Raw genomic sequence first — 24,642 nt, forward strand, 5'->3', positions numbered from 1 at the left:
CCTTGGTCTGCTACCTGTACAGGATGGCTGATTTGACAAAGTAAATTCAGCTAATGCTGGCAGCGGTGCTCTAGTGAAGGAACCCTAGAAAGGTCTGTAAGAAACGTGGTCCTTCTGTTTTTGGAATCAAGTGAGAATGGTGCAGAGCTCTGTTCCATGTTCTGCTCATGTGTTGTATTTTAAGAACTGTTGGATAAAGTTTATGAATAATTTTGGGAGCAGGGGTCAGGACCAGGCTTTGATATAAAGAGACCATTTTGGGTTTTGTCCCTCCTCTGTTGGGTAGCTCTCCTCAAAAGGATTACTTGTGTTGTTGTGAGCCAGAAAGAGCAGTTCTGCTTCCCATTTCTTTCTCCTTCATGCTCTCTACTTCCTGTTGCTTGGTTCTGAATCCTTTATACTGACTATGCTGCTTGTACACAAGTTAAACCTAGCTAACATTTTTGTTTTCTGCCATCTTAATAAGTGGCATAGCTAAGCTGTGGGTGATCAGATGGGTGATCCAACCATTTCTGGCCAGGGACTGTGGATCTGGGAGCAGAGGGTTTGCAGGGTTGATAAGTGAATTTGGACCATTCTTTCTAACCATGTTAAATTTCAGATAGTGGAGCCTTGAGTAAAGTATCCAGAGGCTGTTCCCAGTTTCCACGTTTCCTCTGGGTGGGCTCTAGGTAGCATCTGTCTAGTCTTGCCTCTCCTGAATGACTGATGGAGTAGAAGTTGCTGGGACTCTCAGAAGGTTCTTAACTCCCTGTGCCCTGAGACACCATCCCAAGGCCACACACTTTGCTTTTTTAATCAAAATGTCTGTGTTGTGTGCTTAAACTAGGGGGCCCTAAGAAGGCTCTGAGTGGAATTAACTGTTTCTGAATTATAGAAAGTCAAGGTTGACCTGGCAACTTCATAATTCTTCCCCCTCATAATTTTGTGTACTTCTTTGTTTTGCAAATGTAATGATACTCTTATCAAGGATCTTATATGGGGTGATTAATTATAAAAAGTGGCTTCTATAATGTCATAGTAACTTTAACTTTGTCCTGAAATAATTGCATTTTCTCAAAATGTATCCAAAATATAGTGTAAAACTTCATCTGAAAAATCAACTTTCATCTTACATCTGTTACAAATTGTTTTCATCAGATTGATAATATCTGTCATTTAAGCTATATACACAATCTGCACTCCTTTCAAACATCAATTATTCATTACTTCTCAATTCAAATAGGTTTTTTCTGTGGGGTTTTTTTCTGTTTGCTAACAGTTACTGAAATAAATACAAGTATTATGTGAATCTAAAGCATCTCAGAATGAAAAGTGGCTAACAGAGGCAATCTGACATCTCTCCCCTTCAACCTGGGTCACCTACAGCAAGGAGGGCTTTCTAGCTTGTGGTTTGTGCAGTTGGTCTGGCTGTTGGGACCAGACTTTTCTGCTGTGGGTTTTGTCTAGTTGACTTTGAAGCTGTTGATACGAGATCTTCTTACTGTGGATGTCTCATAGTACTGTATTTTGTTTATACCCACCATGTGTGTTTTGAGGATAGGAAGTACCATGCTGGAAACCTGCTATTCTAAAACACTGGAATACAGACACAGTGAGCCTTGCTTGTGTTTTTTCCGGTTATCAGTGAAAAACCCCCAAACGTCTGAGTTCCTTTGTGACTGGTTAATTTGTGCATGAAAAGTATGTGGCTGTGTTGGTTTTTTAAAGTAGGAACTGGTGGCTGCCAGATTAGTGTGTCTCTTTAATGCATACGTCTGTCAAAGGCCTCTGTAGCTGGTCTGGATGCAGCTGGAGGTCAGAGAGGTTCCTTGGACTTCATTTCCTCTGCAGGCTGTAAGCAGAACATGAAGTAATTCATCCCTTGCCACAGACGATTTACAATAAATCACCTCCTGACATGCTGATGCATGAGATCTGCAGCACTCCTAGTACAGTGGAGCCTTGTGGGCTCTTTAGGCATTGCCTTAATGTTTAGAAAAAAATTGTTAGAGTAAGAAAAACCAAATTTGTTCCAAATGTGTTACATATGCATCTGTGTATCCTTTATTTAGTTGCAGTTCCACTTTAAACATTCCTGCCTGCCTTTTTCTTTTTGGAGGCTGTTTTTTCATCCCCCCATCCTATTTGTGCCGCTCTGTTAGGCTTTGTACTCATTTGGGCTTTATATTAACTTGGGGCTTTCTACAGGGACCCAGGAATGGCCATCAGAGGTACATGACCATTAAAGCTTTCTGTTGTGAGGTTCAGTGAGACCTTTGCATTTCAAATGCATTACCTTGATGAGAGCAAGTCCTACTAGCTAGAAGTTATTCTGTGCTACTGGACTTAGAAAGCATCCTGGCAGAGTGGCTCTTGTTTTACAGTCAAGTAGGAGAAGCACCCTATGGGACTCTGTTAATTTGGTGTAGGAATAATTGGATTTAAGCCTTTGTTCAGCACCATTCTCATGATAGGAGAGGGAAAACACACTTCTAAGAAGCCTAGACAAAGTCAGAGCAAGGGTTTGAAGTCTGCTTGCTCCAAGTTGTGCAGTGAAAAAGTAGATTATTGTCCCCTGAGAAGTGCTTTGCCTTTGCCTCGTGAGAGTTACTGGGAAAGTGAATAACAAGAATGATGCATTTTGATGTCTTTATGGAACTGTTTTCTTAAGAGTTGCTTTGGAATGACTGAGCTTATTATCCAGGACCATCCTTATGTGCTTGCTTGGCAATAAAGGAACTAGATTATTTGCTTTTTCCAGCAAGAAGGAAAAATTGATGTTTTTTGAAAATTACAGGCTTCAGTCAAGAGTGGGAGCTATTGCTGATCCTCTACTTCATCACCTCAGCAGCAGGGCCCTCACACCACTGCCATCCCACAGGCAGAGCCCTTGGCTGAGCCTGGTTTAACTCTAGCTGAGCCTGACTGACTGGGGTGCCACTCGGCTGTCAGCACTGGAGCACACAAAGTAGGAACTATTGGGGAAGATGGTATATTTAGCCACTTCTGCAGGGTATCTAATTTTAGAGCCCTTGGTAGTGGTGGTGGGTGCTTCCTTTCCCATGTCACCCCTGGCCTATTACAAGCCAAGGACAGATTGTCTGTCATGTAGCCAGCAGGGAAATAGATTCACTTGTAGATCATGTTTCTCAATTAAAGTATTACAAGAAGGCAGAAGATCCTGGTGGTACTGAAAGACACTTTGACTATTGGTTAAAATAGGGAGCTCTGGCTTCAGGAGTGAGATAAAGTCGCCAGATGTTGTCCTTGTGAAGAGAGAGAAGACATAATATGTTGAAGCCATTTGCCATTTTTTGCCTGTAAAAAGTCAAAATCAAGAAAGCAACGTGCTGGTCTTGACGTGGTCTCCTACAAAGTGCCCGTGCCCCTTCTGAAAAGGTCAGCATCTGCTTAGGAGCTGCCCAGGATGATGATCAAGGAGAGTTCTCTGCGGAGGGACCCAGACCTGGGAGGGGAGCTAGCTTTCCTTGCCAAGGGCTGTGACTTTGTTCTTCCATCTCGATTCAAGAGGCGGCTCAAGTCCTTTCAGCAGGCCCAGGTTTGGACGCTTGGCATTTCTTTTTCTTTTTCTTTGTATTTTTTTATTGGATCAGAGAATCAAGCTGTGTCCCCTCTAGGCGTGTCTATTTGCAGAAAGTTATTTGCAGCTAGATACCAGCAGGTTTAAAAATAAATCTTCCAGGCTTAGATTGCAGAGTTAAAATGTCTTTGTAAACAAGGGGGGAAATTAACAGCAAGGGCAGTGATTTAATAGTGGGGAGAAGTAGCGTAAGACTCAAGTATTTTCTGTGAGTTTTTTTGTGTGATTGCTCTGAATGTTTGTTGTTGCACGTGGAAGAACCACAACGTCCTGCTGTCTGCTGTGAACTGTACAAATCTGTGCAGAACAGCCTACCTGGCTTGGGCTTTTATGATTTTACCATCACAAGGTGCTTCTTTGTGCTGTTGCCTACTCTCTCTGGGCTGTGGCTTAAGGACATAATAGAATCATTTAGTCTGGAAAAGACCTTGAAGATCACAGAGGTGTAGCCAAAGAAATGGAAATTGTACCACAGCTGTGTTTTTGGTAAATCCTAGCTGCTGTACTCACTTTCTGGAACAACTGACAAAAGATTGGAGTAATTTATGCTGGGACACCAAATGGACATGTAGTCACTCCAGATTTAAGGGTTCACAATATGCTGAAATCAGCCCATCTTGAGCTTCATCTACATTCAAATAATGGGTGACCAATGAGGAAGTTAAAAAGTTGAAATTAGGATCAGTGCAGCTGTTTCCTGAGAAACAGCATTAAACTTGCTCCAAAGCATATTGTGGCACATTTTTTCATGTGTTGTGGTGACAGGTAAAGTACATCTCAGAGGTTAATCTCCGGAACGTGTGTTTTTCACTCCCTGGGGGAGAATTGGATGAGGTAATAATGTGCAGTAATAGGTTGGGCGGGGCTGAGCAGTTTGGAGAGACAGTCAAAAACCACAGCACAGCTGAATTCCCTCTCCAGTGTTAATCTGATCACTAAGAACATAACCAGAGTAGGGTTTGCAGGAAGGGATGAAACCTCTAGGTAGAACAGCTTGAAAAATGGACAAGGCTTTAGTCCACGAGCCCTCTGGATGGTCTGAAGCAGGAGTACCTCTGCTAAATGCTTTGGGAATGACTGCTCTGGGGCTGCCGGCCCGAGGCAAGTGAACTACTGCAGTGGGCACTCACAGCTCAAAAGAGATGGTGTTCCTCTTCTTTTCTTTCTACCTCCTCACTGTGTGCCACCCGTCTCTTGCCCTGGGCCCCACAGGTCTTTCTGTGAGTTGGCTTAGTTCATAACACTGTAGAATATCATCCAGCAGCAAAGCCAAATCTTTTTGCTGTCCTTCCAAGTGGGCTAAATCGATTCCCAGAGTGATAATAGATCTCTGGGTGTGGAGGGCAGGGATGGGTGTTTTCCCACGTGGCAACAGTGAGGTATTAAATTTTTTTGCCTCGTGGGGCTGTACCTAGGGCTTGGGAGTTTGAGAGTAGAAGTAACTGGGCTCACTAAGAACACAAAAGTGCTGGCAGGTGAAAGGTGGTAAGGTGGTGATAGGGGGCAGAGAGATGAATGAGAAGTGCTTTGTGGAGCACACAGATGTTGGCCAGGAAGGTGGGGGAGAAAAGGGTGTTGGTAAACCCCTATATACACTGGGTCAATCAGCACTGGCTTTCCCCAAGGATAGGGATTCCCACAGCCCCTCCTGGTGACCTCTCACAGGCTGTACTACCCCCAGTACCCTCCAGCCTATCCCTCCCAAGCTGCATTTTTGGCTCTGTCCTCACTGTAACTGCACTTCCAAGAGCTGCAGGCTGTGTTTAGCCTTGGCTTCTTCTCCCCCTGGCTAGCCAGGGCCAGCCCTCACGGTCTCCTGCTTCCTGATCTTGATTCCAGCTTTCTGATTTCCCTCCTGTACATATCTGGCTGGTCTGTCCCCATCTTTTTTATTTATTTATTTATTTTTTTTTTTTTTTTTTTTTTTTTTTTTTTTTTTCCCCTGGAGTGGAGGCTCAAAACTGGTCCCAGAAACCCAGATAGAGCCTCACTAGTGTCAGACACAGAGATAACAATTTCCCTTGTTTTCCTAGCCTTACTCCTGAGACAGTCTGGGACATAATTCGACTTCTCTTTAATCAGCTCACTCTGCAGGCTGGTGCTCAGCCCATGCACACCATCCCCTCCACACCATTCTGCAGGGCTGTTGCCCAGCCAGTGGGTTTCCAGCCTGAGCTGTGCTGAGGGCTGTGTCCAGGTTCTATAGGCACATTCATCAGTGGAGGTGTGTGAGGCCTGTGTTTGCAAAACTCAACTGGATAAGGCCATGAGGAGCTTGATCCAACCTTACAATTAGCACTGTGTCTCCTCCCACCTAAATCCTTTTGGGATTCTGAGTTGCTTAGGTAGAGTTTGTTTTCATTTTTGTTTTGTTGTGATTAGACTTTGTTTCTGCTGGTGAGTGTTTCCTAGAAAAAAATATTCTGTCCAGAAATGCATTTTCTCATAGCTCTGTGATGTTTGGAGCCATGTGCAGATAAGCCTTTGTTCTTGCTGTCCTTAGAAATGGGTAAGAAAGAGGCAGCCAGAAGGTTCATTGATGGGAAAGGTCTTCAGGGCAGGAAAGGAAGAGAAAGTCTCGGGTGAGAGATACAAACCAGTTCTGGAGAACTGATGAGCTTTGAGAATGGCTTGTGTCCAGATACCATCAGACTTCAGGAAGGCAGGAACTATGAAAAATGAAAGGAGACATTAAGTCAGCACTGTGGACTGCAAGAACCCAGGCTGAGTCACTGTACCCTAGAAAAGAGGATTACAGTATTCCATTTGGAAAAAGAGCAAGAAACTGGTAACTATATTATCTAGGACCCTGTTGGAGACTGAGGCCAGGAGGAAGGAGTAAAAAGAATTTGAGCACTTGATGTGATACTGCTTCCTTCCGTGGAGTTTTCTGCTGGGACTGGTACATCCCTGGGATGGCAGAGGTTTAGCCTCTGCTTTGTTTGTGTAGCTACAATGAGGCTGTAGTTCTGTCTGGTTTATTTATAACACAGATGTCACTATTTTTGTCTGACCATAAATAAATTGTATGGCTGGCAAAAGGTGATACAGTGGATGGACAGATTCTAGTTAGGGTAAATTACACAATGCTATAAAATGGTGTTTAAAAATGGCCTTTAATCTCATCTTCCCCTTGAGCAAAAAAGAAAAAAAATGTTTATCTGTTAGTTATTGGTAACAAAGCTAATTATTAGAGTATGTGTAATTTCTTTTCTTAGCTGTCCTCTCTGAAAATGCACATCCCTGTTGGAGAAGTGTGTTCTACTAGGCAAACAGCATTTAAGGCTAATTTTTTGCAATAAGAAACTGTTTATTTCCAAGGAATTTCCACAGAATTTCCCATCATACCACTCTCTTAAATTTTTTTCACAGAAAATTGTAAATAATAACTTCTTGTCCCCATAGTGGTTATACCCAACCCAGAGTAATGATTTGCAAGGTTGTTCTAGGGAACAGAATCCTCAAGGACTAGTTGCTGCTTGTTTTTTTTCTCTTGGTGTCATAAACAGCTCATTTCTTAGATGAGAAGGAAGAAGACAAAATTCAAAAATTGTATTTCTATTACTGAGGCAGAATTTGAAAAGCAGCCATCCCTGAGCAATGCTTGCCCCTAGTTTGGCTTGAACTGAGCAGGAGGGAATGAGTCAGTCTTACTGGGAAGGTCAGCTCAAACCTTTGTCTGAACTGACTCTCTCCTTTGAAGCCTAGCAGAATTTCCTGTATTTCTCCTGTGGGTGTCTGACCTTTTGGCTTGTGTGATGGTTGTGGATCATGAAATCAATGTGTCCTTTCTGCTCCTGACTTGTGTGAGCCACTACCAGGCATTGCTGGCTCTGGGAGTACCTGGAGGCAGAGGAGTTGCTCAGGTTTTTGGGAGGTGGAGACCTGGGCAGAGGGGGTGAGTTGTGCTCCAGCAGGGTCAGCTCAGGCTGTGTACCATGTTGGGATGTCTGTAATATGCAGAATGGGAGGAAAATGGCCCAGTGCTGCTGCCAAGAAAACAAAAATACAATTTTATCATTCCGTGGTACTGTAAGGGAAGGGGACACATTGTTACAGTGAAGAGTCGGTGTCCTTTGAAAGAACATCTTGGTTTGTGGAACTTTTTGTTAAGTTTGAGTCATTTCTCCTTGTTCCTCCCCGTGCTGGCAGCCAGGAGTGCCTGCGCGTCCTGAAGAGATTAGAGAGCAATAAACCTGTTTGTGAGAAGTGGCCTTGGAGCAAACTGATGTGAAGTCCTATTATAGAAGTCAAGTGGCTGCAGTCAGCACCTCGATGTCTGTTCGAGCTTTGCATTGTTTGTATGAATATGGTGCTGTGAGAGACTGGCAGGGACTTCCCCTGTGCTGGGATCCAGAAAGGGAAAACTCCTGAGCAGAGCTGGGTGCTGGCTGGAGAAGCCCCTGGCTGGGCAGGGCAGGCGGGTGGGGGTGAGTGGTAAAAGCAGAAGCAGCGATTTTGTGTGATCCCTAAGCTGGGGCTGGATACTCCTTCCCCACACACATTCAGCCTGGCCGGGCTTTGCTTTTGGTGCTCCACTGAGGAAAGGGCAGTAGGAAGCCAGGGGAAGGATTGTCTTTTTTTTTAACCCAGTGAACTGTGCTCCCAAAGTGAGTGTCCTACTCCCCTCAGCTTAATCCCTGCCACCACCTCAGGTCACCTGCATTGTCCTACTGCAGGACAGAGTGACCAGGGCTGATGCTCACTGTCCTCCAGCTCTTCTGAGCCTCAGGAATGCCCTGAGTCTCAAAGCTGCACTCCTCCAAGCTCCAGCATCACTCAGGAGCAGACAGGAAGATGTGCAGTGTCCGAGTAGGAACAGTCAAGGAAGACAGGAGGGAGAGCAGATGTTGGTGATCAGGCTGGTTCTCCAAAGGTGAAGAACTGTTCAGACTTTGAATACTGGTATTGATAGAAATATTGAAGCTTTTCTATCTCCAGCTTTTCCTGGATTGCAAGACACGGGAGATGACTTGAAGAATCCCAAGCTCCAGGTTAATGTGTTGTGTACAGAGCAGTTAAGGACAGAAGTGTGCTCTGGCTGGTGGCATGTGTGTGCCAGTGTTCCTGCTCCTGAAATCAGACAATCTGGGAGAAGAGAGGTCCTCTCATTTAAAGAAAGAGCCATAAAGCAGCGGCGTGAAGAGGAGGAAAATCCTTCTCGCCCTTCTTTCATGGGTCTCTGATGAATGGGTCATAATGTATTGTAAACTGTAGGTAAAATCAGTGCTTAAAGAAGCTTTTACAATTTTCACTTCTTTACCTGACTGAAAGTAAACCTGTGGTTAGTTGGGGGATTCAGTATGTGTTAAGAAAAAGCTCCAAGTTTATAGAAAATATAAGGCAAAGAGTTTAGTCAGTTCATCGTATACATTCTTCTGCATTTAGTGGACTCAGAGTTGGCTGCTTTATCCTAAAACCATTTTGTTTTTAAACAGTTAGAATAAACAAACTGGAAGTCACAGCTGTATTTACTTGACTGTTGCCTTCTGAGCCTTATCACATATGTTGTTACATTAATAACAACTCTTGCATTGTGCAGTGGGAAAACCAGTTGCCTTTTCCCAAGAACGAGTGTCTTCGTGGGGGAGCAGGGAATTCGTCATCCCTTGGCATTCCAGCAGCTGATTTTGCAGCTTATACTGTAGTTACTTGTCAAAGTTTTAAAATGGCTCCCTCCCATGTCTGAAAAATTCCCCGGTTTGGGGTATCCTTGTGTATTTAAATACAAATACTGCCTGTGATGTAGAGCTAGAACTAGAGATCCCTTGGAGAGGGAATCCAGTGGGGATCACCATATCAGCCATATGTTCCTTACAGGCAGGAGAGAAGTGAGGAAAAGGTATCATGTGAGGGCCTAATGGCACTGTGCTGGCTGCTCCTAATTCCTGATGGAAAAATTGGTTTACCAGTGCCTTCAACACAGTCAGGTCTGGGACTATTTAAGTTGGGCACAGAATAAAAGGCTTCCTGAAATTGAGAAGGCAGTCTTGAAAATCTTTTCTTAATTTTCTGTGAAGCAGTACTTTGGCAAAACTAATTCTGTTCCCAAGGGATGTAAAATGTCCTTGTTTGAATATAAGTTTGTTCCTACTTGAGGCAAGCCGTTTGTGTGGATGGGTACTCTGGTTCCAAGGGGAAATACTAAAGAGCAGATACTTCATGGGGCAGAATGAGAACACCAAAACCAGCATGAGAAGAAATAGCATTGTCCTTGCCTGTGGTATGGGGAGTTGCAGAGTATGTTCTCCTGTGACTCAATAGGAAGTCATAATCCACAGCTACGTATGTAAAATTCTCAGAAATGGCATAAAAGCAGAAGTGACATATCCTAAATTTGCAGTGGTTCATAATGCAGTAATTTTTAATTGCCTATTTAAGATGCATTTTTATCCCTGTGCCATAATTTAATTGTTGGAGGGCTTTAATTTTCTCCTAGTCACTGGAAGCACCAACTTTTTTCCTGCTCTGTGTGCCATGCCCTTAAAAAGTGTTTGTTATTAATTGTATTTTCAGGTTCAAAGTAAACAAGAGAAGAAGGCAGGAACTTCACCCTCAGCCCCACTGCAGCCTGTGGTTAGCCCTTGCACTCCTGTGCCTGTGAATAAAGCCACCAGCAGTACCCCTGTGCCCATAAACATTCCACGTTTCTACTTCCCTAAAGGACTCCCGAATGTCTGCTCTAATAATGAAGAAATCATTGCCAGGATTGAAGAGGCCTTTACAGAGTTTGAAGATGAGAAAGTGAACATCTGTGGAATGGGGAAAATTGCTAAGGTAACCACTGATGGGCTTAAAGGTCTTTTCCAGCGTTAATGGTTCTGTGACTCAATTCTTTAGGTTTTTAATTTTGGAAGAGATACTTTGTTTTAGTCTCAGTGTATCTTTCAGCTGTTGTAGGGGGAAAGAAGAACCATTATCCTTTTGATCTGCAGGTTTTTGTTTAGATTTAGATAGTAGTAAACAAAAATTATCTCAGTTTGCTGATTGTCACATCAGATGTGTGTGTTTGTTCTTGCTTTGATTTATGAAACAGTTCTCTAAGATTTCTTAGCAAATACAAATTGCATTTGTTTTTCTGTTCCTTCATAGTTCTGCCCAGAAGATTGAGAAACTCAGAGGCAGAAACTTGTCTGCTTCTGTGGCTTCAGGTAGTGCCAGCTGCCTTTTTCATGGCTTTTTGTAGCTGTCCTGCTCAGCTGGCATGAGCTGTAGGTGCTATTGCAGTGTTGTGTGGGGAAGCAGCTTCCAACCTCCAGCTTGCTGGCTGTGGAAGAGGGCAATGCCCAGTCAGCCCCCAGCCCCTGAGCTGTGCACATTCAGTATGCACAATGCCGGTGGTACAACTGGTGATAAGTTCTGCCTTCAGGGGACAGCACAGAGCTCTTGTGTGGGAGCACACTGCAGATGGTCCGTGCTGTTTCCCTCTCCTTCAGCCACAGTTTGCAGTGCTGCTCATCTAAAGCCAGTACTTGCCAAACACATCCTGTATGTTCAGCTTGCCCTGAATGCATCTCTGGCACTGTTAAATGAGCAATGATGGTCTCTCCAAGGGCAGCACTTGTTTTCCAAGAAGAAAGGTTTTCCTGAAGGAGAGGCTAGGTTGGGTTTTTTTGTTTGTTTTTAGAGGAATTCAATCACATTGTTTGTAAACATGCTCTGAAAACATAAATAGGAAATCCTTGCTTGACCAAAAAAGGTTTGAACAGGGAAAAGTGGGACAGTGGTGTAGACGAGACCTCTGCCTTTCCATCTGGTCTCTATATCAGTCTCTACACAGATGTGCTCCCTGCCACTTAGTTATTGAAAGGCTGGCTTCTATTCCATGGTATTATTGATAATGGTACCATTTGGGGCTCTGAAATAAATGCTTCAAAACCAGCTGCACAAAGAAAACAACAAAAAATAAATGTTGTTCTTTCCTCAGAGGAGCCAAACACCCATAGTAGAAGCACAGTTGGCTGACATAGAGATGGAAAAAATCCAAAAGCAGTTCTTGGGCTGATTGAGGTTCCCAAAGAAACATGCAGGCCTGGACAAGAAACTGAGAATGGAGTTGCAGGATAGTCCTGCCTAATAGAAGGGATGAAAGAGACTTTGTGGCAGAAATGATGCCTCAACTGCTTCTTCAAAATATTCCTACTTCCATTTGCTGTAACATCCTTCCTACCTGGATCTGGCTGGAGTCAGCTGCACTCCCTCCAAGGCCAGTGTTCTGTGGATATTATAGCTTGTCTGGAGTCAGGACAGTGGCTGGAAAGGTCTTTGTGGTAAAGAGGAGGTACTTGACTGTGTGAGCAGCTGAATGTTTGACACCATTTCCACACCTGCTGCCAAAGCCTTACTCCAGAATGCCAGGTCTTTCCTGGATTGCCACTGAGAGCCAGCAGCCTCTGCAGAGGCTGGTTCAAAACTGCTGGTCAGGGACTCCTTTGGCTGGAATCAACCTCTTTCCATGTGTGCTTTCATTTTTGTGTTCCCCTGCTGAGATCTTGCAGTGTTGGGAATAATGGACTGTGCTGGCTGGAAGGCACTGCACTGAAAATTGCAGGATGGGATTTACTTCACCTTAAGGCATTTACTCTTTAATTGTCTGTAATTAGACTTGAGATTCCGTTGTTGCCAGTGAGAAGTCATCCCATACAGAGAATGGGCCCTTCTTCTTTAGGGTTGAGTGGAGGTAGCTGGTGTGTGTTCTTCTGAGAGGAGATGCCTGTCTCTCCACTTCACTTTGTAGGGAATTTTGCTAAACAATTCAAAGACAAAGCTTAAGAGCTTGAGTAGTCCAGATCCTTTTCCTAGCCTGAGAGGACGTGTTTCTCAGCCACTTGAAAAGGCACATGACAAAATAGAAAGTTATGTGTGAATTCTTAACCTTGGCATGCAGTAAATGGCACACAGGTGAGTCATAAAGCCATGACCACGTTATTTCCCCGATGTAAGGCCTCAGTGGTGAATCTGGTGTGTAAACAAGCAGGTTCCTCTTGAGACTGGTTTTGTATTCCTCCTTGTCCTGGTGTTTCCTTGCAGATCTCTGGCTGCCCACTCTACTGGAAAGCACCTCTGTTCATTGCGTCCGGAGGAGAGAGGACAGGACGTGTCTCTGTGCACTCCTTCGTGTCCATGTGGAGGAAGTGAGTATAGCAAATGCAAAACTCTTTCTGGAAAGAGGTCAGCCTGCCATACAAGTCTTTTTTTTTCACTTCTTTTCCACCAGACTTTTCAAATAATTTTTCTCTTCTTTAAATGCCTTAAAATCTCCCAGCAGCTCAAGTTTTTTCCCCCAAAACTCTTTGAACACTTGTTTCCATGTGACATCAACAAACTTGGAGGTAATTGTATAGATAATAAGGTGTTTTGAGTTAGTTGTCATATAAAATGTATTTACAAGCTCCCCAGGAATGTCAGCTACTCTGAGATAGCTGGTAGATATCTGTGGTTTTGGTAATAGTTGTCCCTGGCCTTATTATTCCTACACTGGTGCACTAAGCAAGTGCCATTTGGGAACTGGGAGAGGAGGTGTGTAATAGTGTTATAGGACAGAAAGAACAACGTAGAATAAAGCATCATCATACAATTAGATATTCTGTGAGCTTTAACAGTTACCACCTTCCTCAGGCAAGCTGTGGAATTCAGCTGAGGAGTTCAGCAGTCACTTCCACACACCATGGGAATAGAGCTCTGGATGGATGCATTGTGCTTGGACTCAGAGGTGTGACATGGACCAGATTTGTTTTCTTGCCTAATCTTTTTCCCTCCAGGGCAATTCAGGCTTTAGTCTACTCTGTGAAACACCTAAACAGCATCTCCATCTCCTCTCCACAGAGGGCTTTAATTTTTTACTTAATGGTTGCTCTGCAGATTCTTGATGTAGCCTTTAACCCTGAATTCCTAAAGTATTTCCTGTGATGATGTTGTCGAAACAGCTTCTAGTTACCCTGGCAAAATTACAAAAATGTTAGGGGTGACTGTGATCACTGAGTTTGTCTTGACACAGACAATATATTTTCCTTCCTTGGGTTCCTCCAATTACTCCTAATTAATCCCTCATGTATGATACCATGTATTTTCACTTCTCTGATTTTCACATCCTTCAGATATTCGCAGACTGTGATCATGTCCCTCTTCTGTATCCTTTTAATCACCCCATTTCCAAGCCAAGCTTTGTATGCTTTTCTCACTTAACTGCTCTTTTAGAAAGATATTATTTTTCTATCCCCTCCTTTTCCCCTCTGACAGTTACAAAATCTTTGCTGGAAAGCAAGAAGACAGAAGAAATGTAGTATTCCTGGTGAAGTTAGACTGTAGCTATGTGAACACAGGTGTAACTTTAAACCAGGTATCTTTAGTTTCTGAAGCCTGTTTTCAACCTTTTAGTAGGTGACTGACTTCTCAAAATGCCACATGCTCACTGCTCATGAAGGCTATAGGAATTGTTCAATATAAAACACTTCTGAATGTCAGATCTTGTAGTTTGTGGCTAAAACAGGGCTTTGGAATTCATCTTTATGTGCCAGATTTTTTTAAAGTAAAACATTAGCACTTCTTTCTGTAGCTGATTTAGAATATATCTGTTAATTGACAGTTACCATGATAGGAATGTGCAGCCAACAGGATTGCTAAATCTTTTTTTGCTTATTTAAAAACCCTTGTTTCGTAAAGTCTGCCTTTCCCAGAATGACGAGGCCAGCTAAACAAGTTAGTGTGATCTCTCCAGGAGAACTACAGGCAGTTCAGTACTGTGTTCATACATTTTCAGGAGAGGCAGGTGGTGAATAATTACAGTAAATAATTAACAGTGCATTAGTATTTTCACAGTTACTAAAGAAAACAGTTTAGTTTCCTGAGTTTCCTTTATACTATGTGAACAATGCAGCATTCAATATATCCCTCTGTTCTGTTACTAGTGCTTGGTGAATGCCTTGGAATTCCTCTCTTCATGAGTTTCTCTGTTTGGAGTGAGTCACATCTTTGGGCAAAGATATCTTTGTGATATCTTTGGGCAATGCAGTATTTTGTGTGAGAAGAAGGCAGAGACAAGAACTGGTGTGTCAGATGCACGCTGTCGACCAAAGGGGCTGAATTTACACACTTCTCCAAGTACTCAGGCCTACTAATGCCTGCATTAGGCTGTTCTCCATGGTAGGGTGCTCAGCACCACATGAGCTGTAATTAACAAGGGATGCTGGTTTTCCTTCTGAGAAGTGATTTTTTGGGAGGAATATTCAGTCCCTGTAGTTTGGCTATCTCCCCAAATATTGTGGTATAGTGAAGGGTTACATTGCAGAGCACACCCTGTGGCATCCCATTGGGCTGGTGCTGTTCACTTGGAGTGAGCCTCCACCATTGGCAAGAGTCAGGTTACTTACTCTGATTCCACAGCTGCTTAGTAAGAAACTTGCTTTACCATAGCAGTGTTAAGCTGGAAAAAATCCCCACTGGGTGCCCTGGTGTGGCTGAAAGACCTTGAAGGAAGCGCTGGTGGTCTGTGGCGTGATTCCCAGTACAGATGTGTTCTGCTATAAGGCCCTTTGTGAGCCGCCCTGAGCCCTTTGTGGCTCCTGGCGAGCTGGGAAGTGCAAAGGGCTGGCAGTAACTCCTCCCCTCTCTCGCAGAGTCCTGCGGAACTGCCACGATGATGCCTCCAGGTTCATTTCCCTTCTGGCAAAGCCTGGCTGTGACTTCCTACAACAGGAGGACTTCATCCCGCTGCTCCAGGTACTGCCACAGCTCCACAGGGAGGGGTGGGCACAGAGCTGCGTTCACTTGGTACCTTCTTTATTTCCATGGCATTAAATGTTTTCCAAGGATGAGCAGACCTTTGGTTTGAATAGCACCTGGGTGGGGTTCATTTTGGAGTGAAATAGAAATAAGCTTTTTAAGTGGACTGGTTTGCTTAACTGCCAAACCAGCTGCAAATCCTGTTAAAGGCACTGAGGACAGGTCTATTGTCAGGATTCATATTTATCAGCGCCTGCTAACCAGGCTGAAATTTGCTCCATTTCTCTACGTGGATATGGGGAAAAATGCTTGTTGCTGTTGAGAGTCAAGCACAACACAAAAGCTTATTGGAAAAGTTGTATTATTTGCTTGGCAAGACAGTTATAATTAAATTTGTCTAACCAGATTACCAGTTACAGTGTCACATGGAAATCTTGGCGAAATTTCTGCAGTTCCAATTGTTCCGAACCTGCTAGTGCACAATTCTCACTGTAAATTTTTTTTCCTAATAATCAGGCTAAATCTGCTCATCCTGATTTCATGTCATTCTTTCCCTTTTATTAATTTTTAACAAAATATCACTTTTTAAATTATTTGTGGCCATTTAGAGCAACTCTGTGGTGTCTCTATAAATCTGCTTCTCTGATCAGTTATTGTACTTTTTCTGATCTTTTCCACACACCCCTAGATTTCTCACATTGTGTTGCCCTCTGGACAAAACCTCTGTGGAGATGCTGCTTTGGGGAAAGATTTTATGTCTGCATTGGTTGTATCTCTCAAACAGAACTGGGGCTGTGATGGGTAAATTTCCTCATGTTGCTCTTCATCTCTTCTCCACTGGGCACATTGCCTTTCCTGGTGGATTGCAGCTCTGCTCTTTAGCTCCTGGTGCAATCCAAGGCATGCACAACTATCTCCTCTGTCTGTCAGTCAGCCAGAGATAAGCAAAGTTACCCTGATTTACACCACCATCTGAGACATCCTGTTATACTGCCCAAAATTTGGGCATGTCACACCCCTGAGGGCACCATGGTGTGGAACAGGCACAGCAGAACCTGGAACACTTTTAAAGGGGAGAGGAGACAGACATGGAGAAATTACACAGGCATTGATTCATACAGGATCTGAACTGATTCATTCAGGATCTGAGCAGTTTCTCCACAGATCTGATCTTGCAGATTTGGCATAGTGAGCCAGTGTTTGACTTACAAAAAGCTGGTCTTGAGAAAGAGACACCTCCACAGATAGTTCAAGTGAATTTTGGAAAAGCATTAATCATATCTGTAAGCATTCTGAGGCTCACAGAGCTTTCATTGTTGTGGAAGACTTAAAAGGGAACTTTCTCAAAGAATGTATATTTCTGACACCTAGCTCTAACAAATGTTAATATCATCAATGAATGGAAGAAAACAAGAATCTTGGAGCGGAGATAGTTGCATGGTCAACTAAGTAATTTTTGTCTCGTTCAATGAAAATGAGTTTTCATCTACTCACTAATTCTCTTCCTTTGTTTTTCTGTCCTTAAGTAAATCAAACTGGCCCACCAGGTGCGTATTGCCCAGCAAATGTATTATATTACAATAATAGAAGGTTCACTTGATAGATTAAAATATTTCAGTTTTACCGTTAATGCTGCAAGTAGCAAAAGTATTGGTTTGTAAACCCAGTAACTTCTAAGCTTTAAAAGGATAAGAAAATCTATTTAATTTCATTTTCTCTTGCCTTGCAGGATGTGGTGGAAACGCATCCTGGCCTCACGTTCCTGAAGGATGCTCCAGAGTTCCATTCCCGGTATATTACAACGGTAGGCTGACTGTTTGATCCCCTGTGATGCTGCTGCCTCCCTTTGGGATCTGTCACTGTTCCCACCAGCAACTCCTTCAGTTACTCTAAAAAATAGGTGTTTTTAATACTACTGGCAACGCGATATTTTACGAACTGCTTCCAAAGAAAAAATCAATTTTCCTGTATGTGCAAGGGGTTATTCAGAAGGTTAATAATGATTGTTTCTGGTCTTAAGCAAATCTGTAAAAATATCTTTTTTGGCCTGATGAATGGAAAAGATGTTCTTTGGTCTTTGGGAGCTGCTAAGTCACCCTGAATTGTGCTGGGCTGCTGAGACATGGAAGGCTGCCTGTTCAAAGGTTTTTGTCACTGGGGCTTGGAGGATCTGTGTCTGTTCCCTGGCACAAAGCATCCTTTGCCCCCAGGAATCTGCTGTCCAACCCTCCTCCTGCCAGGATGCCTGTCCAGGCTCTGTGTGTGCAAGCTTTTGTGAGGGAGTTTGTGGCTGGGGTTTGTTCAGTAGCTTTGTTTCAGCTCTGCAGTCAGCACTTAGGCTGCTGCTTTACCTGAGTATGTTTGTACTTTTTTTATGCATTGAGCTTGACTCATGTTGGGTGTGAATCTGGATGAAAGGTATAAATGTTGGGAAGTTTTATCTCTGCAGCAGTAACAAGTTCAAATAATTGCAGCATTCAAATAATGACAGACCTGGTGGGAGCTATATCCCAGCAGGGCTCAGGGCTTAAAGTTTCTCCTGTTTGCTTGCCAGGGCCTGCCTGGGGCTGCAGCACACATGGCAGCTGGGAGGCTGCTGGCACACACGGGCTTGTTCCTTTCTTGTAAGGAGCAGATGGCACAAAGACACTTTCTCTGGACAAGCCCCGAACTGTCACACTAATGAGAATGTGTAATGAGAATCCATTCTAAATGTTTTAGGTGCGCTTGAACATGGCAGTGAACAGCAGTGTACAATCAACATAGGTAGTCCCTGTGGAGCAAGATAACGTAAACATTAAGCCAGAACAGGTATAGGAATGGCCTAGGAATTACGGAGGCACATGAATGAGTGAGTGTTGAAAGTGCCTGTGCACCCTGGTGTTTGGTGTTTCAAGTGCATGGAGGGGTGAGACTGAGAGGTTTAAGGTCACACTAGAATTCATTTCTGACTGCAGTATCCATGTGTCAATGCCATGTGTGGTTGTCCTGGCTGCTGACCATGACACTTCTCTGCGTTTGCCTTTATGGGTTCCTCTTAAGTCGCACACTGTTCCTGTATTTTTCAGGCAAGAAACAAATGTCTTTGTAGAGTAAGCCCCCCACATGACCACCCTTGCTGCCCTTTCTGGACTCACCAGGAGCACTGCAGGGTGTGGCTGAGACCAGCTGTTTGAGGCTGAGCTTCCACTTCCAGATAACTGAAGTGCAGGCTGCTAATAAGGGGCAGCACTTTTTCCTTCCTCTCTCCTTTTCCGCCACTTCCATGGTGCCTGGGCACAGTGCTGTGTCACCAAAGCACTCACAGAACCAGACTCTCATAAGTACATGAAGCTCCTCAGTGCTTCTTGATCCTGCTTGTGTGTCCACTGTGCTTTCTGGCTGCAGCCAGAGCCTTTGGGCACCCTTCCTGGCAATGCTGGGAGAGGTGCATTCCAGGGCTTGCTCCAAAGGCAGCATGGAACAGTGGTCTGTGGTTGAGGCCAGGGCTGTGGAGCAGCACATCTCACAAAGGTGAGCTGTCCTTCACTTCTCAGGACAGCGCTGCTCCGAGGATCTGTGCTGACAGCAGAATGCCCCTGGGCTGGAGCAGGGTCAGCACCTGGGCAGGCAGGAGGCTGCTGGGCAGGCTGTGCCCATCTGGAGGGGCAGCACTTGACCCTCTGCAGCAGTGGCTCTGCTCTCTGATAGCAGGAGTCCTATTGCTCACCTGTCCTTTCACAGACCGTTTGGCACATCCCTCTTTAATGTTACAAAATCCAGTATTTCCACCAGGAGGTAATGAAGGAAACGGCTTTGTCCTTGGATTTTGAGACCACTTGGATCATTTTGATTGCTTCAAGGTAGAGTGCCTTGTACCTCCTTACAGAGACAGAATGCTGTATTTGCTGCCACACAAGAATTACAGTTCATGTTTGTGTTACAGATGAGAGCCATAAGGACACATGGCTTTGAGTTCATTGCTGGGTACAGCATCACTTGGTTGAATCTCCTGGAGAGTGAGCTCACAGTCTATGATGGGTAAGATGTGTATAAACCTTTCAGTTTTTATTGCCACCTCAGCACCTTTTAAAGGTGCCTTTTGGACACAGCAGGCTGGAATTTTTTCTGTATCATATCTGTTTTATTGGCCACTGTATTACTAAACAAGTTGTGTTTGTTTCAACAGAGACCAACTCCGAAGCTGGTGGAGATGATGCAGAACATCACAGAATATCCTGTGGCATTTATTGTAAAGCTTTAGTGTGACTTCTACCCACATATTCAAACCAGGCTCATAGTTAGCAGTGCATGCTTCTCTTAGAAAGCTGTCAGCTAAAAACAATTAAAAAATTAAAGCTTGTGGAAAAGTGCTTCAGCTTATACAGTAGCACCAATTCAAATGACGATGGCCATGGGGATTAATAAAGCTTCCTGTTTTGTCCAGAAATTGTATTGCTTTTGTTCTTGTGGGGGAGGATTGAGGAAAGGTCTGGAACTTATCTGTAAATGGTTTGGGCTTGGAGGTCGATTACATGAGGATAATGGGCAAGTAGAAAGGGACTCCTCCTTCTGAAAGCTAATTATGAGTTTGACTCCATAATCCTTGTGCCCCTTCCAATTCAGGATGTTTTATGGGTCTGTGGTTACATACTGAACTCAGAAAAATCAAGCCAGTTATGGCCTAAGTCACAAGTGTGTGCTGCATGCTGCAGGCTGGGTAGTGATGTTCTAGGATGTTTCCCAAATGCTTTTTTTTGACCACTTGGTGTTTACAACCTGGAAAAGAAAAAGAGAAGTACTGAGATTTGACAGTGAGATATATACTATATAATGTCCACTGAAACCGGACCATTATTTGAATAATAAAGCCTGCACTGAGTGACTGGTCTTAGTAAGAGATGAAAAGAGATCCCAGTTTACCTCTGAACGGCTTAGTTTTACAGATAGGTGAGAAAGGAACAGATGGAACATCTTTATCAGTGTGGCCTTTTAGACAAACAGTTTTTTATGTGTCACAAATGGGAATAGTTTGTTGTCTTTTATTACCCTGCAGCCAGAGGAAAAGCAGAATTAGCGGTATGGGGTCCTGTTTCTGATTCTTGGGATTGCTATTTTTGAGTCCTTGGAATGGTGTGAACACCCTGTATTTTTAAGAGTTGCTACAAAGTTGTCAGGTGTGATAATGGGTGATGTGTGAGATGAGATCCACTCCAGTCTCTGAGCTCTTGTGCAATCTGGAAGAAAAAGCCAAACAAGTCCAGAAATAGAGTCCACAATGGCAGTGGCTGCCAGAGGCATTAAAGAAGAAACAAACATTGTGCTTAAGACCAGAAAGGATCTTTGTGATTACCTAGTCTGACCTCTTGTGCTACACAGGCCACAGAACATTGCTCAGTGATTGCTGCAGTTAGGATAGACCTCTCTTTCGGTTTGTTTTTAATTAAAGTGACACCCAACTTTAGAAGGACATCCACCTCTTAGGCCTTGAGTGATGAAGAGCCTGCAGTGTCATATTCAGCTGATTGGAGTCCATTAATTCTCTCTCTTCAGGGTACATTTGAATCCTCACATCATTCTTGTTGCTCTCAGAGTTTTGTGTGCGATCAGCAATTTCTGTCTCACTGTGTATCCCAAAGCAGACTGTTTGGAGCAATTTCACACTTGATTCTGGATCTGTTCTGGACTAAGAACCAGCACTTGTGTGACTGAGTCCAAGGATGGTCCTTCAGTTGTGGTTGTCCACTTGGAACTAGTTCTGGCTAAGAGACAAACCCGTCCTATTTAATCTGTTAGCTGGATTAATCCCTGGAATGTCCACATTGTTGTGTAAAGTTAATTTTTGTGTTGGAAAAGCGTGCACTAAAGGTTACCAAAATTCTGGGGTAATGTGCCAACATGTCAGGGACATCAAAGGTTTGTAGTAGGTTTGGTCAACAAGATTTCACTGCTGATAGTGAAATTAATTCTTTTCCTCCTTTCTCATGCTGGTGATATTTATTTCTTCTTGTTTGCCCTGTTAGGTTTATTCCTGCATGTGCTTGGTGACACATTTGTGTTTCCCTCACTCTGTAATGATACTTGACAAGCTGACAAGGAGCAGATTGGGAAGGTCTGTTTGCTTTTTGAGGAGCCTGGGGGTGAGCTCAGGCTCATGCTGGAAGCTGTTTGCTTTTGGCTTCTGAGGGTCTGTGCCTCTCCCCCATGATTTTTGCTCATTTTCACCAGAGGTAGATCTGGAGCAGAGGCAAATCGAGGTTAACACCTGCCCAAAACAATTGCAGACAGAACTTCTCCTGCTTACTTTCACCAGAGGCACTGAGAACATGAGGCATTGTTGTAGTTACAGTAGGTCAGATGTTAATTGTATCTTTCATTTACATGTCCTGCTTCCTCTGCAGGAGTCAGAAGAATCAGAAGTCCTCTTTTTTTTTTTTTTTTTTTTTCCCCTAGAACCCTATTTCATTGAGGATTCATGATTCATGCAAGCTACAGCCCCTTAAACCTGAAAACTCAGTTTCAGAGTGATTCATCAACACTTTGAACATGTTTCCTGACATAAATTATACATCTGCATACCCAATGAGGTGAATTAAGAACAGTGTAAATGTTTGCAGACTGGGAATGGAGAATACCATTTAAGAAGCAAATGTTGCTTTCAGACTGTGTAGTGAATTAAGAATAGTAGTATCTACAAAAAAGATCACAAAACAGTTTTCAAAAAGAAGTCTCTTTAGGATGAGTGAATGGACCAAGTTGCTGCATTTAAATACCAAACTGCTGTGTTTTTCAGGAGTTGATTTCAAGAGTACTGTTCATGTGTTGCAGGTTATACAGAGGATATTCTACACAGTCAATCGATCCTGGTCGGGGAAGATCACTCTAACAGAGCTGAGGAAAAGCAACTTCTTGCAAGTACGTAGATAACTGTGGGAACAGGATCCAGTGCAGCATTCCTTGTTCCTGCGGCTGTATGGTGAGGGAGCTGGGCCTGGGCTGCACTAGGATGAGCCAAGTGCTCAGTGCCAGGAGACTACTGGAGCTACTGGAGGAGATGTGTCTGAGTTGAGATGAGAAGAGCAGGGACAGGAGTGGTCTCAGGGCACTGCAAGAAGGTTGGGGGATGACCGTGGGGCTCTGAGGCCACATGGAGCAGCCTGGCTCCTGCTCCAGCCATCAGGAAGGGAAGCAGGACACAGCAGTGGACCCATGTGAAGTAGCTCACAAGAAGCCAAGAAGAGCTGCAGGAATGCCAGGGGTAGGAGAGCCAATTTTCTGCCTCTCAGGCAGCCCTCAGCCACTGACAGCTGGTCAGGAGCATCTCTGCAATTGCAGGATGAGGCACCTCGGGAGCTGTTCTCCACAGGATAATGAATGGAGCTTAGTTCTTGTTCCAGTGCCTGCAGTGTGTCCTTACGTCAGGATTTGGATCTCTGTCCTCTGTGTAGTTTGCCCAAAAGAGCACACAGGTTAAAACTGTTTCAGGTTGCTCATGTCCAGCCCAACCTAAAGAGCCAGAAGGTCTTTAGGCTGAAAGGTGAAGGACTTGGCTAAAGCAGTGAAACAGGCTTCCTGTGTCCTGTTTGCCCTTCCAGGCATAGTGTGCTGTCTTCCTCAAACCCCTCAAGTATGAATTCATGTTCTTTCTTCTTTCAGATATCATCTCTCCTACTGATCCCATCAGCTAATGGAAAAATGAGTGCTCCTTTGAATTGGCTCATGCCAGTCCAAGCCCTGGGATCCCAGTTCCTGCCCAGACTCTGTTACAAATAAATCTTCCCCGCTTATCCTGCATCTTTAGTCACTCGTTTTCTCCCTTTAAATACTCTCTGCCTTTCATCTCCTAGAGCAGGGAAGTTCAGCTCTTTGCTGCATGTGTAAATGGCATCTTTGGGTGTGAGCTACAGAAGAAAAAAAGTTACAGCAAAATCTCCCTGAGTGATTATCTGCAAAAAGGGGGAGAGACACACATAGTCTGGAGAGGCCAGTGAGTGATGGATGAAATGTGTAGGGACTTGGGTGTCAGCAAGTCAGAATAATAGTGCAGGTCCAGCAGTGCCATCCTGTAATTTCTGCCTGAAACTTCATTGAACCTGGTGGATAGCAGGATGTGAGAGTTTTGTTCAGATTCAGTTGGATTCCTTGGATGTGGAGGTGGCTGGAAGTTGATATTGAAATACCAGTGCCAACACATAGCACAGCATCTGTTTTTATGGTTGTGGATAGCTGAACCACTGAGCCTGCGTGCTTGGGGACACTATTCCCTGGGATAGTTCAGGCTGTGTTTGCCTGCTCCCTTGGGAGAGGCTGTGAGGGCAGGGGAGGCCAGGCCTGCAGCTCACTGGAGCCATGATTTATAAGATAAGAAGGTGTCTGGTGTCCTGTGGCCTCAGCAATGAAAGGAAAAGTAGGGAGGTGGCACTGGGAGACATGCAATCCCCTCCGGTTGCTGGGAAGGACAGGAAGGTGTAAAGTGGGAATGAAACATGGATGTTATCACTAGATGTTTCCTAATAAGACATGTCAACAGATGTTATGGTTGTAAATCTCTCTGAGCTTCCCAGTTAAACCAGAATGATTCCTGCCAGTGACAGCACAGGGAAGTCAGTGTGATTGGTTTGGGATCTGTGAGTCTGGGACAAGAGTTGATTTTGCCCATCAAGAGGCAGACAGGGATGTGTGATGTGTAAAGACAGCTCAGTTCCTGTGGAGGACTGTGAACTTGCTGCTGGAAGTGGCTGTAAGAGTCTGGTGCAGGTCAGGAGTGTTTCCCAGACCATGGATCTCAGCTGACACAGCAGTTTGTGTTCCTGTTTCTCTGCCTCACTCTTCACTACAGCTTAAAACGAGCAGAAATCGTTGACAGGAGTGGCAGAGATGTGCTGATTACAATGCCGAGCCAGGTACACTGTAAGTGCCTGTTAAGGAATGCAGCAACAATATTTATTGGGGAAAGGCTGCACTTTGGGTTAGTTCTCAAGGCTGTGTTCACCCAACTTCCTGTGAGACTGGAGCACTTCAGCTGCTGAGTTGCCTCTTCATCCACATTTAACTTCCCACTTTAATTGTACCCTTTCAGACTCTTGCTCTCTTGGAAGAAGAGGATGACATAAATCAGATCACAGATTACTTCTCCTACGAGCACTTCTATGTTATATACTGCAAATTCTGGGAGCTGGACACTGACCATGACCTTTACATCAGCCAGAAAGACCTGGCTAGGTACAGTGATCAAGGTATGCTGCCTGCAAATGTGGTGGGGTGAGGGCATTGCTGAAAATAGAATGTTCTTATTGAAGAATAAAGCCTGCCTTTAATTTGGTTAATTTGATGCCTCAAAAAAAAGTTTTAATGGAGCC

The 24,642-nt window shown here is 44.0% G+C and overlaps 1 protein-coding gene across 2 annotated transcripts in view; it reads left to right on the plus strand.

Moving 5' to 3' along the window:
* The window catches only part of LOC146433541 (serine/threonine-protein phosphatase 2A regulatory subunit B'' subunit alpha-like), a 50,567-nt gene that overhangs the window by 16,844 nt on the left and 9,081 nt on the right, over nt 1-24,642 (plus strand). For both annotated transcript variants that reach the window (XM_085069987.1, XM_085069988.1), the window contains exons 3-8: nt 10,100-10,360; nt 12,614-12,717; nt 15,199-15,301; nt 17,034-17,108; nt 22,112-22,198; nt 24,363-24,519. In XM_085069987.1, the coding sequence (XP_084926113.1) occupies nt 10,100-10,360; nt 12,614-12,717; nt 15,199-15,301; nt 17,034-17,108; nt 22,112-22,198; nt 24,363-24,519 (787 nt within the window). The remainder of the gene's footprint in view (nt 1-10,099; nt 10,361-12,613; nt 12,718-15,198; nt 15,302-17,033; nt 17,109-22,111; nt 22,199-24,362; nt 24,520-24,642) is intronic.

This window comes from Lichenostomus cassidix, chromosome 9, assembly GCF_008360975.1.
Source record: "Lichenostomus cassidix isolate B80296 chromosome 9, HeHo_3.0, whole genome shotgun sequence".
NCBI classification, from domain to species: Eukaryota; Metazoa; Chordata; class Aves; order Passeriformes; family Meliphagidae; genus Lichenostomus; species Lichenostomus cassidix.